This window comes from Morus notabilis, unplaced genomic scaffold (assembly GCF_000414095.1).
Source record: "Morus notabilis unplaced genomic scaffold, ASM41409v2 Scaffold789, whole genome shotgun sequence".
Classification (NCBI taxonomy): Eukaryota; Viridiplantae; Streptophyta; class Magnoliopsida; order Rosales; family Moraceae; genus Morus; species Morus notabilis.
The window spans coordinates 201,892-214,412 of record NW_010364361.1 but is presented as its reverse complement, the minus strand read 5'-3'; the positions used below and the strand labels follow the sequence as shown (position 1 = coordinate 214,412).

At 35.2% G+C, this 12,521-nt stretch overlaps 2 protein-coding genes across 4 annotated transcripts; both read right to left on the bottom strand.

Annotated features, from left to right (window-relative positions):
* Window positions 1–155: 155 nt before the first annotated feature.
* On the bottom strand, window positions 156–3,529 carry LOC21406785. 2 transcript variants are annotated; one of them, XM_010106533.2, is made up of 7 exons: window positions 3,197–3,529; window positions 2,636–2,724; window positions 2,421–2,496; window positions 2,280–2,329; window positions 1,851–2,192; window positions 1,508–1,546; window positions 156–909 (listed from the first exon to the last, which is right to left on the bottom strand). In XM_010106533.2, exons 1-7 carry the CDS (start codon window positions 3,357–3,359, stop codon window positions 733–735), a joined length of 936 nt encoding a protein of 311 aa, XP_010104835.1. In that variant the 5' UTR covers window positions 3,360–3,529; the 3' UTR covers window positions 156–732. The 2 variants fall into 2 exon arrangements, with proteins under 2 accessions (XP_010104835.1, XP_024026890.1); XM_024171122.1 differs by lacking the exon at window positions 3,197–3,529 and adding an exon at window positions 3,062–3,152.
* Window positions 3,530–8,086: 4,557 nt separating this feature from the next.
* LOC21406783 lies at window positions 8,087–10,851 on the bottom strand. Of its 2 annotated transcripts, XM_024171111.1 has the most exons (3): window positions 10,529–10,851; window positions 9,070–9,234; window positions 8,087–8,870 (listed from the first exon to the last, which is right to left on the bottom strand). In XM_024171111.1, the coding sequence occupies exons 1-3, from the start codon at window positions 10,847–10,849 to the stop codon at window positions 8,244–8,246; spliced, it is 1,113 nt and encodes a 370-aa protein (XP_024026879.1). In that variant the 5' UTR covers window positions 10,850–10,851; the 3' UTR covers window positions 8,087–8,243. The 2 variants fall into 2 exon arrangements, with proteins under 2 accessions (XP_024026879.1, XP_024026878.1); XM_024171110.1 differs by lacking the exons at window positions 8,087–8,870; window positions 9,070–9,234 and adding an exon at window positions 9,433–10,128 and having other exon boundaries at window positions 10,364–10,851.
* Window positions 10,852–12,521: the final 1,670 nt, after the last annotated feature.

Genomic DNA, 12,521 nt, shown 5'->3' with positions numbered 1-12,521 from the left:
TCTATGTCAACCTAACCCCAACCCTCATGCCCAACAAAGAGATGAATCATGAATCCGTTATAAAATAATACAATACACAAAAAATGAGCCGTATTCAATAATACCGTATTAATTTATCATCCGTATTAACTTATACAATACGATGATCACACAAAACATTATATTGTTATATTTTATACAATACGATACTCTAATACGGTCAAATAAACATACTCCTTGTGTTTTGGCTTAGTTTAGTTTGGCCACGTTGACGTTTCACAAGAAATAGGACTGTAAAGAAATGATGTAAAGGCCACGAAACCACGCATCTTTAACTGCTTTCATATTTTTTGGAGGGAATTCTCCGGTAGAACCTGTTTTTTTAACCACTAATAGTTACTGTTGTTTTAACCGTTAGATTATATTTTTTAACGGTTTGATCTATGGTTGTAGCTACAAATTTTCAATGCAGACATTCACAAACGGTTAAACCAACAGTAACTACCGGTAGTTGAAAGACAGGTCTTACAGTAAAAATTCCCTTCTTAAGAAGCTATTAAGTTTAATTTTTCTGTATGGTGGTCTGGATATTACATATTATTGAACCTTGTGACTAGTACGCATGAGTGGACAATATTTTTTTACGGCGAGTTGTGGAACCAAACCAAAGTTTAAATCCATGGTGAGAGAAGTATATGTGAAAACCTCGTTGTTGGTTAGGGCACTTGAATGATTGTCTACAATCATTTGCACCTATTTTTTCCTTTGTCTTCTTCTACACTCAAAACAATCAGAACATGGAGATTGGTTTGTACTTGAATAACTTGTTTGCAGCTTGGCAGGCGGTATTTTCAGTTCTTCCACTAGTATTTGGCGAAGCTTTTCGTTCTCCTCCTTGAGCTCCTCAATGACTTGCTGGTGTTTCAGTACCTGATGGTTTATGCGAATTCAATGAATTGCCAAACACGGATAGAAAATAAGCTAAAAACTAAATAAGTTTATTCGTAAAAATTTGCAAGGCATTTTGTATGCGTGTGTGACAAATAGAATGAACATTTTTAAGAGTTATAAACTGAGTACTTCAGTGGGAATGATGTACTGTGTAGATTCTAGGTCCGAATCTTGACAATAGAAAACTATGGTTGGAAAGTACCCAAAAAAAAAAAAATGCTATGTAAGCCGAAAACAAATTCATATGACACGATTGGGAATATCATCAAGTGGAAAAAGAAACAAAAAGTCAACTGTAAAATTCACTTCATTGACTTGAAAACCAATTTAGTTACCTGGGTAGGGATGAATAACTAGTTCCAGTCAAATAACCTGGATATTTGCTACTTAGACAAATGTAATATCCATGAATAACAGAAGTTGATGTCTTTAAGCAAAAATCTAGAGTTCCTAGAGTCGGTTATAACTTATCAGAAATATGCTATGATGGCGATCAATGGATCAGTCGCTTGCTTAAAGAATGAAAAATAATTAAGCATTTGAATGAAAGCAGCTAGTTGTCTGTGTTGAAAATTACCATGTAAAGCATGTCATTTTCTGACCTCAACCGTCCACCCTGCAAGGTTAAGCTTAAACTATTAGTATTAATAATACTCGTGATTATCAAGAAAGAAAATAAAACTCACAAGCAAAGTGGAAGGTAGAAAAAAGTTTACCGCACCCTATTATTGTTTACTTGGAAAACTATCCTTTTCAACCAAAAAGCTAGCTAAATTCTAGTCTCGAGAAGGTTCTGAAGTGATGGATAAAATAAGCATTCTCAAAGAAAAGGGAAACCCTTCTAAAGCAACACAGAATGCGAGAACATCAACATACAAAGCAAAAAGATAATACATGAACTCGTTCTATTCACGACATACCACTTCATTTAGTTCCCTTCCTTCTCCTTTCACAATTGGATTCTGCAGAAAACTGCTGAGAACCTTTTCTGTACGAGTACCAAAGGCTGCGTCATTTGAAGGTGTTGTCGATGTAATATTTCCATAATTTGTACCAGCACTTTTATTTTCATATCCAGGCAGGCCTTGAGACAACTGGTCCGGTAGTTTTGTTGCCAACTGCATCATACTTCCCATTGGATTTTGGGTTGAAAGATTATTCACCATGCTCATACCTCCTTGCAAAGAACTTGGAAGGGCACCTTGACCAATAGGTAGATTGGGAGACATCCCAAACTTCATCATCATCTTTGTCATCGCTTGCTAGCAAAATTTGGAGCATCAATTTCAGGTCTACCCTTAGCTAACAATGATAAATAATATAGCACGACAAGAAAAGACAATACATACTGCAATACAGAATTGAATTTGATGCAACGCACTAGGCTTCAGAGCAAGGCCTGCCGTGGGAGGACGACGTTTACGACACAATTCAAGTTGAAAAATGAAGGAAAGTTTTACCACTTATTAGTTCCTAATATCATGACATACCAACTCCAAAACCATGGCCAATACCAACTCCACATCCAATGCCAGCTTCAATGTTTTTAGCCCCCAGCTTCTTAAACTGAACAAATGAGAAAAGAAATACAACAGGTTAGTAAATGGTTCATCAGTTAAATGTTGTTTTCATTCATTTCCTACTTTTGAATTGTGGATGCAAGGTAAAAAAGTAAATTAAAATAACAGGAAACAAATTGACTTACTGAGTCGTTTACATGTCTAGTAACACCAGAAAATGCATAAGTTGCACCTCTTGCGGCACTCATTACTTCATTTAATACAGGTATTGCACCTGTACATGGTTTAATCAAAACGTTGTTAACTAATATCAGCTACAAACAATGGTAGAAGAAAAAAAAATCAGTAAACTTATCAAATTGTCAATTACATTAACATAACAAATTGCATCACCTTTACACTAAACTAAGGGTTCTATGTCTGAAAAAGATTAACTATCACTAATTAACAACTACTAGCACTGTACAGATTATCAAATACCAAAAACGCTAATTGAAGGATTTTTAATCTATAAATGCGCAGAGACAAATGGGCAACTTCCATTTACTGAAATCCATCTCAGGAACTAAACATAGCTAAAAACAACAACAATGGAGAAAAGATTGAAGTACACGGCTTCTTAGCCTCCGGGTTCAAATGGGTTTCACCATTTTTGGGTTTGAAAAGCTTCCCTAAGTCCATATTCAACAATAACACTGCTAAAGCTAGAGAGAGAGAGAGAATGGGAAGGTAAATACAAAAAATACCAAGATTTAAGGGGCGACCAACGCCGATACCAATACCGCAGCCGATTCCAAAGCCAGTAAATACTTGACCCACTTTCAAAGTAAACGGATTCCCCAATCGGATTCCTTCACTCTCTCTTCTCTGATTCGTAATCACCATTCCACTCTTACTACTATTCTCCATTCCCTTTAACAATAAACTTCCTTCCCTTTCTCTGCTCTTCTTTTCTCTCTCTCTCTCTACCTCAATAGCTAAACTCTCTCTCTCTCCATGTAAAAGTTAAAGCTTCACACTTTCACTCAAACAACGACGAATCCTCTTTCCCTCTCGGAGCGAAGGGAAGAGAGGTTCCCTCTTTGCCTGCTACGAAATATTGAGGAACAAGGGAAACACTACTGCAAGTTTGGTCTGGGTCAAACGGATCGCCCAGAGCTGGGCTCTTCGACTCTATTGGGCCCTCAGACCGTGCCTCATGCTTTGGTTCAAAATGCATTTGGGCCTGTAGTTATCATTATTTTTTGAAATTTTGCATAATTTTCATAATATAATAAATATAGCAAAAATGACATAATCATTATCATAATGATCCCATATGTAATGATATAATCAAAATTTTCTATTTTTTTAATATTTTAAAAATTTTACTATATTTAAACTCTACTATTGAAATATTGCTAGATGCGTAAAGAGCACTTTATTTATTTACACTACCTTATAAAAATACGGGCCAGTCTGGCCCCATGTAAGATTTTGAGTAGCACCCGGCCTGTTTCACTGGTCTGGTAGCCCAAACTTACACCGCTAGTACTTATAGGTCGGGTTGATGATAAAATTGGGTCCAACTCTGCCCTTCTCCGATGACTCAAATTGAGATAGTTAAAATGCTCAGAGCAGTCTGGGGATCAAACTCATCCACCTATTTTTGGGAATCACCACCGATAGAAAGAGAACGGCCTTCGTTGTGTATGAAGCAAGGATAGAGACACATTAAATAGGTGTTTGGTATGAGGATTTGTGTCATGGTTTGAATCATGATTTGTGGCTCGCTACAATATTTTCTCTCACAATAAACACACGTAAATCAAGATTGATTTTAAATCATGATTCTGAATCCGTGAACCAAACATCCACAAAGATAAGATTAATGGCTGATATTAGTTTAGGTTTTTTATTAATATTTTATTTAATAATTAAGGCACAAATAACAATTTTGACCCTTTAGAACCCCATATGTGAATGGAACACGTCTACTTCCGTCCATTTTATAATAGTGGTTACCCAAATGGGATTAGTTGTGATTGTTAAGTAAGTTGAGGGGGTTGATAGCTAAAATTAAAAGTTTGGGAGTAATTTGTCAAAATCGCGATAAGTTTAGGGGGCAAATATGATATAAACTCTTTAATTTATTAAAATAATTTCAAAGTTATTTTGAAATAAGAAGTTTACTTTTATAAGTAAAAGCTTAATAAGTATGACAAACAAGTTAAAGCATGTTGTTTAGATAAAGGGAGAAAGAGAGAAATATGTTAAGACTTAAGATGAATTAAAATTAATAGGCCAATAGTTTACATAAGTTAATAAATAGGCCAAATTATTATTTTCGTCCATAACTTGTCTGGTTATGAACCATAACTTGACAAGTTATTGTCCATAACTTATCTGGTTATGAACCATAACTTGACAAGTTTGTCCATAACTTATCTGGTTATGAACTATAACTTGACAAGTTATTGTCCATAACTTATCTGGTTATGAACCATAACTCAACAAGTTATGACATATTAATTTCTATAACTAAAAATTGACCTATATACTTTCTTAAACTTTTTATATTGGCATATTTCCTACCATTTTCGTTAGATAAATGAGTTTAGAACATTAGTTTTATTTGGGTTAGAAAATTAACAGATCAGTTTGGTTCGTCTGTCCAAGGATTTTCTATTGGTCCAATGTTTGATATAATCAACAATTAGTAGGGTGGCTTAGTAGTATGGTAACATCAGTGGTCTAAGGTTTTAGTATTGAGTGATTCTCTTTGAGGATATAAAGATTTACGTCTATCAATTTAATATTCGATTTAAAGTGTCTCAGCCCACATGTATCCTCACGTAATACATCAGTGGGTTTGAGTTGACACCTTTCTCGTCGAGAGAAAGAACGGGACACTAAAACCCTCGGCAAGCATTTTTGTCAACATTTTTAATGAGCCTCTTTTTTAACGCCAACGAGGATATGTGAATCAGATTGGTAGAGAGATTCGTTCCCTGATTCGAATTATGATTTGTGGTTCGTTATAATATTTTTTCTCATAAAAAATACACATAAATAAAAAATAGTTCGAATCACATGATTTAAATTCTCCAACCAAACGTCATCTAAATTAAGTTGGCTAGATTTTATCCACCGCACACCCCCAGTAACTAACATACAAATCATTGATCATGATTAACTAATGAAATATTTAGGGCAATAACAGAAATATAATTTTTAAAAGCGTATGATATACATGTAGAAATAACATAAAAAAAATGAGGTGAAATGATATGTCTCAACCTTACCGAACATATATTATTTTACCTAGACTTTTTTTCCTTCGCTTTCTTAAATAACTGTGGTACAACTTCGGTTGCTGACATAAAATGATTAGACAGTATATCACCAAAGTTTGGTACACGACATTAATGTTCCCTTGAGGAACAGTTGAACGTCCTTTCGAAATGGTGAAATGGTGGACAACAATCTGCCATTCCTGATTTTTTTGTTCCCTCCATCCACCGATTCGAAATGTATTTCTCAATATGTGGTGCATAGAGCACGATTCGGCTCCGACAATAGAGCCTTAAGAAGATAACACTATAGGTGTGTTTGATAAGGAGATTCGTATCTTAATTCGAATCATAATTTATGATTTGTTATAGTATTTGTTCTCATAAAAAATATACGTAAATTAAAAGTATTTTTAATCTCATGATTCTAATCCATGAACCAAACGTCTCCTATAATTTATAAGTAAATAACACTAAGTGACTCTATCTTGTGGTTCAAATTATGTATGTTCTTTATTTCTATGTGTATACAAAAAATATTAATAACCATTGAGGCGATTCCGAGGAGTGAGATTTTGCTTTTGTGCATCTAATATTTTCTTTAGAAGGTTTTTATATGTAGAGATGCAAGAATAGGTCGGCCTGGCCCGGCCCGACCCGTTCTCTTTAGGCGTACGTGGGCCGTGGGCCGAGCCGGCCTAACCCATTAATTTTGTGGGTCAGGCCGGCCCGTATAAGAATTACTTCGGCTCAGTCTACAACACGGGTAAATTTTATGTGGGCCAGGTTGGACCGTGTCGTGGGCCATAATGGGCCGTGCCATGGGCATAATAGGCCGTGCCATGGACCATCATGAGTTTAGATGGGACACCCCATCTAAGCATATAATTTTTAAATTTTTTATTTTTTATTTTTAAATTTTTAAACAAGTTAACAAATATAAAAGTTTGAATAGTCAATGGAAATATGAAAATGAATATTTTATTTATGATTGCCTCATTAAATAAAAACATTTATAAAGAAAACCCAGTGAGACAAAACCTTAGTAAAGAAAAAAGAGTACAATCATGATAATTATACATAAGATATTTACAAAATTACTAAAAAAAAGCATGAAGATATTATGAGCCTACATGGGCCAAGCTGGGCTTGGCCATTATGGGCCTAGACGGGCCGGCATAGATGGGCCGGGATGGGCCGGCCCATCATGGGCCTAGACGGGCCGGCCCAACCCGACTTGACCTATGATTTTTCATGGGCTGTGTCGGGCCGGCCAATGGGCCGATATATGTTGGGCCCAGTCCAACTCACCAATATTTATGGGCTGCGCCGTGCCTTAAACAGTGACGAGCCATGCTGGCCTGGCCCGTCACTGTATCAAGATGGGCCTGAGTCGGCCCACAAGCCCCGACGCATTGTTGCATCTCTATTTGTATGCATGATTGGATGAGCTTTCTGTGTCTAGGCCCTTTTTATTAATTATTTGTTTTCCAACTCTTTTGCATTTATAAGCTTATTTCTACGGGGCAGGCATTTGATGTTAATGCATCTTCTTGATGCGTACAAGATACGTTATACATATTGCAATCTTATCCTCAATGGCTCACTATCAAATCTAATTTATTGTTCTCAGAAAAGAAAAAAGAAAAGAAAAAAAAAAACATTTATGAACTTCATTAGGCTTGATTGTACCACTGTACCTAGGAAAATTACCAGCACCATTTGTTTGGTCATGCATCATATAGAAAGCGTTGGTCAATGACCAAATCAACACCTTTTCTTAAGCTATAATATTTCATATAATATGGTTCGAAGAAAGCTAATAATTTGAAGTTTGTAACGCCTTTTAAGTTTCGCTCGTTTTTGACTTTTGCTTCTTAATTATTCATACACCGCGACGTTACCTACAAATAGTGTATAAACAGTTGCAATAGTCCAAAATAAATATAAATGGTCAACTATTAAGTAAAATGTAAGAGTTGTTTAGTTAGAGGGAGAACCATTTTAGTTGGAGGAAGGGAGTCTCCTTTCAAGCTTAATAAATATCAGCGACGGTATAAATAATTATCATCGATATATTTTTCTCACTCTCTCTTATCAAATAATTTAAAAAATTAGAATACTCATCTTCAGATAAAATAAAAAAAAAATAAAAAAATAGAATACTCCTTTCTATTTTTCACGTGATTCTCCATCCTCAGCTCTATCCATCCTTAATTCTTATCAAATATACGTGTGTTAGTATTTACTTGATTAGAATCATTTTACTTTTGTAGAACGCACATATACTTTTCATACATAGTAACAAGAGCAATATTCAAGATGCAAAGCATGCACCTTTTTTTTTTTTTAATCAAAGTTGTATCATTGCAATTTCACAAACCTTTAACCAAAAAGAAAAATAAAAAATAAATGTTACAAACACTTGTGATACGCAGAAAATTAAATCATCAAACGGTACTTTTTCATAAGAGCACAATCATTTCAATTTCAAGGATTAACACTTAAAATTTGGTCGGCATTAATTAGGAACTGCCACAATTATCTTCATTCCAGATATACCCTTTTCAGAAGATGGAATTGCCATGACAATTTGATCACTTGATCCAATCCAAAAGGAAACATGAACAGGTTTATTCCCTTCACGAAATTCCACCTCATGTGCTCCAACTTCATCCCAACTTGAGCTTGTCACGCCCATATTATTAAGGCTTAATTTTGCCTTATTAATAATTCCAAGTTTCGAACACTTCTCTATTTTAACATTGCCCGGTTCATTCACAAACAAAGAGAAGTACTCCGAAGATATTTTGTCATAATCATAACCAAGCTTGCTTTCTACCTCCTCAACACAAAGCAATGCAAGAGAACTTGTGATTGCAAGTTCCTTCTCTGAATTTCGCGCATCGAAGATCATGGTTTGGCCACTTTTTTTGCTCGGACTAGACCCGAAAACGCCGGGGATTGAGCTGCCGTCTCTTTTGAATTTAGGGAGGTAATATATGGGTGACTTGGTTTTGGGTGATGACAACATGGTGTTGTGTATTTCTGCCCATCTCTTGAGAAAGTTGCCGTTGAACAAAAAGTCCGCTAGAAGAAGGCTACAACTTATCCCAAAGGAGTATCCACCACACTCAAAATTAGTCACCTTAAACAAAATGAAAAAATCAACATAAACATCAATATGTAAGAGCAATAATAATCCATTTTCAAAAGAAAGAAAAACAAAAATCCACACACTTGACTCTAATGGGTAAAATAAGAAAATATACATCCTATAGTCAAGTATCGAATTTATGAACAGTTTGAATACAAAAAAATACATGATGTGAGTATATATACAAAACCTGCAAATAGAATAGGGGAGAGAAGTTAGGATCTTCTCTATCAATATCTTTCCAAAAGACAAGCTCAGTTTCTGCTTCATGGCGGCTCTTGGAGCCAAGAAACTCGGACAAAGTAACCGGCATTCGGGCCTCAATAAGTCTGATGCCACTGTCGTTTGACACAATCTCCAGTCGTTTATCACCGTCGGCAGCACTGCGGGCTTCCGTCTTTAGTAACAAGAGCAATATTCAAGATGCAAAGCATGCACCTTTTTTTTTTTTTAATCAAAGTTGTATCATTGCAATTTCACAAACCTTTAACCAAAAAGAAAAATAAAAAATAAATGTTACAAACACTTGTGATACGCAGAAAATTAAATCATCAAACGATACTTTTTCATAAGAGCACAATCATTTCAATTTCAAGGATTAACACTTAAAATTTGGTCGGCATTAATTAGGAACTGCCACAATTATCTTCATTCCAGATATACCCTTTTCAGAAGATGGAATTGCCATGACAATTTGATCACTTGATCCAATCCAAAAGGAAACATGAACAGGTTTATTCCCTTCACGAAATTCCACCTCATGTGCTCCAACTTCATCCCAACTTGAGCTTGTCACGCCCATATTATTAAGGCTTAATTTTGCCTTATTAATAATTCCAAGTTTCGAACACTTCTCTATTTTAACATTGCCCGGTTCATTCACAAACAAAGAGAAGTACTCCGAAGATATTTTGTCATAATCATAACCAAGCTTGCTTTCTACCTCCTCAACACAAAGCAATGCAAGAGAACTTGTGATTGCAAGTTCCTTCTCTGAATTTCGCGCATCGAAGATCATGGTTTGGCCACTTTTTTTGCTCGGACTAGACCCGAAAACGCCGGGGATTGAGCTGCCGTCTCTTTTGAATTTAGGGAGGTAATATATGGGTGACTTGGTTTTGGGTGATGACAACATGGTGTTGTGTATTTCTGCCCATCTCTTGAGAAAGTTGCCGTTGAACAAAAAGTCCGCTAGAAGAAGGCTACAACTTATCCCAAAGGAGTATCCACCACACTCAAAATTAGTCACCTTAAACAAAATGAAAAAATCAACATAAACATCAATATGTAAGAGCAATAATAATCCATTTTCAAAAGAAAGAAAAACAAAAATCCACACTTGACTCTAATGGGTAAAATAAGAAAATATACATCCTATAGTCAAGTATCGGATTTATGAACCGTTTGTTATTTTAATATGATCTGACGTTGAGAAACACAATAAAAATACATAAAAATACATGATGGGAGTATATATACAAAACCTGCAAATAGAATAGGGGAGAGAAGTTAGGATCTTCTCTATCAATATCTTTCCAAAAGACAAGCTCAGTTTCTGCTTCATGGCGGCTCTTGGAGCCAAGAAACTCGGACAAAGTAACCGGCATTCGGGCCTCAATAAGTCTGATGCCACTGTCGTTTGACACAATCTCCAGTCGTTTATCACCGTCGGCAGCACTGCGGGCTTCCGTCTTCCGAAGCCGTCCACAGAAAATAGGTTGCTCCAACAAAGCTTTTCCTAAGGATTCCTTGATCCAGCCGGCGTGAAGCCAGCCGGAGTCCTCTTGACATGCTCGGTTGTAGTAAAGAAGGACGTTTAGGCAGCCTCCGAGGATGTCGGAACCGAAAGGATCGCCGGATCCGGCGGTGGACACACCGCGGACCTGCCGCGGATCGGTGAGCTTTGAAGGTGACACGCTCAGTAGAGCTTCAATCTGTAAGTTGGGTATGGTATTTGTGTAGTTTCCCATACTTTTGGCCAGGTTGTGTAAGGACTAGTTTGTTCAGAAAGGTGGATTTATAGGCCACAAAATTACCACACATGTAATTGTTTTTCAATAATTTACAGCCTGCAGTAAGGGACTTAGGGGTAAAAAAAATAAAAAGAAAATAATTAAAAAGTCAGGCAAAACACTAAAAATCAACGCCACATATTTGATAATAAGATTATTCTCTTTTTATCCCCAAGCTTTACACATATCTCTATTCCAACCCTTAAAAATTCCATACTTCGTTACTCAAGCTTACTTGACCTTCTCTTTTAGAATTTTCAATTAAAACTAACACTAAAGTCTCATTCATTTTATCGATTTTAGTTTTCAGTTTTAAGTTTCTATAGTTAAAAATTATCAGAAAATGTCACATCTAACTTTTTCTCCTACAGTTAAAAGTTATTAGAAAATGTCACATCTCAACTCAAATTAAAAACTCGAATCCGCGAAGGGAACGAGGCCAAACAGTACTACAAATATAAAAGATTTTAGAAACTTTGAGTCTTTATCTCCTTGGAATAAAAGAATATCAACACTCAGTGGAATCCAATCCTAATGCTTCACAAACAGCGCCAACCTACGGCATGAGTGCTTTATTATTTAATTTTTTTTTGTTAAAATTTGAGGTTTATCTTTGTTAAATAGGAGTTAATGTTTAGGCACCACTTTCTTTGTGTATATATTCTGTTTAGAAATTCGGATAAGGAGTTAAGTGAGACTAATTTATATTAAGGTTTGGAGTTTTTACTTCGTGCGTGTCCAAGGGAAAATAGAAATGGGTATAAAGTTTGTGTCCCAAGTGGGAATAATCCTTTATAATATGAATGAAAACATGTTTTCAAGAGGGTTATCATTTTTTTTTAATTGAAAAATGTGTTATGAGTAAATTAGTACTCCCTACTCCATCATGTGACAATAATGATAAATTGCGAATTTAGAATAAAGAAGGGTATACAGATACTTTAAGTAGGCACGATAAATAGGATTGGCATTTTGCTAAATGGGCTTGAAAGTTTGTTTAAATCCAAAACTAACCCGGCTTTATTAATTTTATATGTTAAAAGAGTATAAAGACGTTTAATAAATTGTCAGGATTTTGTGACAATATATTAAGCGCTGTCTAAATTGGGTAATGCTGATATACCTAACAGCGAGTTTTGAGAGATGAGAAGTTGGCCAACTTTATGTAATTAGCTTTTTTGGTAGAAACTTCTATGTTTTTCGTTACGTGCAATTTGGTAAAACAGATTAATGGATTATAGTAGCCCTTTTCCTCTCTCATTTATTTTATTTTATTTTATATTCATGTGAGTAACGTATTTTCAATGAAATATAAAATTTTTATATGTCTATATTAAATTTAGTATTTAAATAAAAATTCATTCTGCAATGCAATATGTTGTATTTAATGTTATATTCGGCAACTAATAATTACTAAAAAGAAGGAAAAGGAAAAGAGAGAGAAGAGAAAGGATAAAGTTAGCATATTTGAATGAGTTAAGTGTGAGAAGTTAACATTTTGAAATAGTACTCTAAAAATAAATCCCAACAGTATCATTTTATTCATAGGAGGATCTTTTTTTTCTCTGTTTTTTTTTTTTTTTTTTTTTTTTTTTGATTTGAAATTTACATTCAATTGGGTGGGGGGTAA

Bases quoted from the DNA above. Each gene is read 5' to 3' on its own strand.
- LOC21406783 (XM_024171111.1), bottom strand. From the start codon at position 10,849: ATGGGAAACTACACAAATACCATACCCAACTTACAGATTGAAGCTCTA. The intron at 9,235-10,528 runs ATTGTGTCAAAC...AAACGACTGGAG, and splicing joins ACGGTGATAAACGACTGGAG to ATTGTGTCAAACGACAGTGG. The intron at 8,871-9,069 runs GTTTTGTATATA...ATTTTGTTTAAG, and splicing joins CTCCCCTATTCTATTTGCAG to GTGACTAATTTTGAGTGTGG.
- LOC21406785 (XM_010106533.2), bottom strand. From the start codon at position 3,359: ATGGAGAATAGTAGTAAGAGTGGAATGGTGATTACGAATCAGAGAAGA. The intron at 2,725-3,196 runs GTATTTTTTGTA...AACCATGTACAG, and splicing joins TGGTCGCCCCTTAAATCTTG to GTGCAATACCTGTATTAAAT. The intron at 2,330-2,420 runs GTATGTCATGAT...CTCCCACGGCAG, and splicing joins TGGCCATGGTTTTGGAGTTG to GCCTTGCTCTGAAGCCTAGT.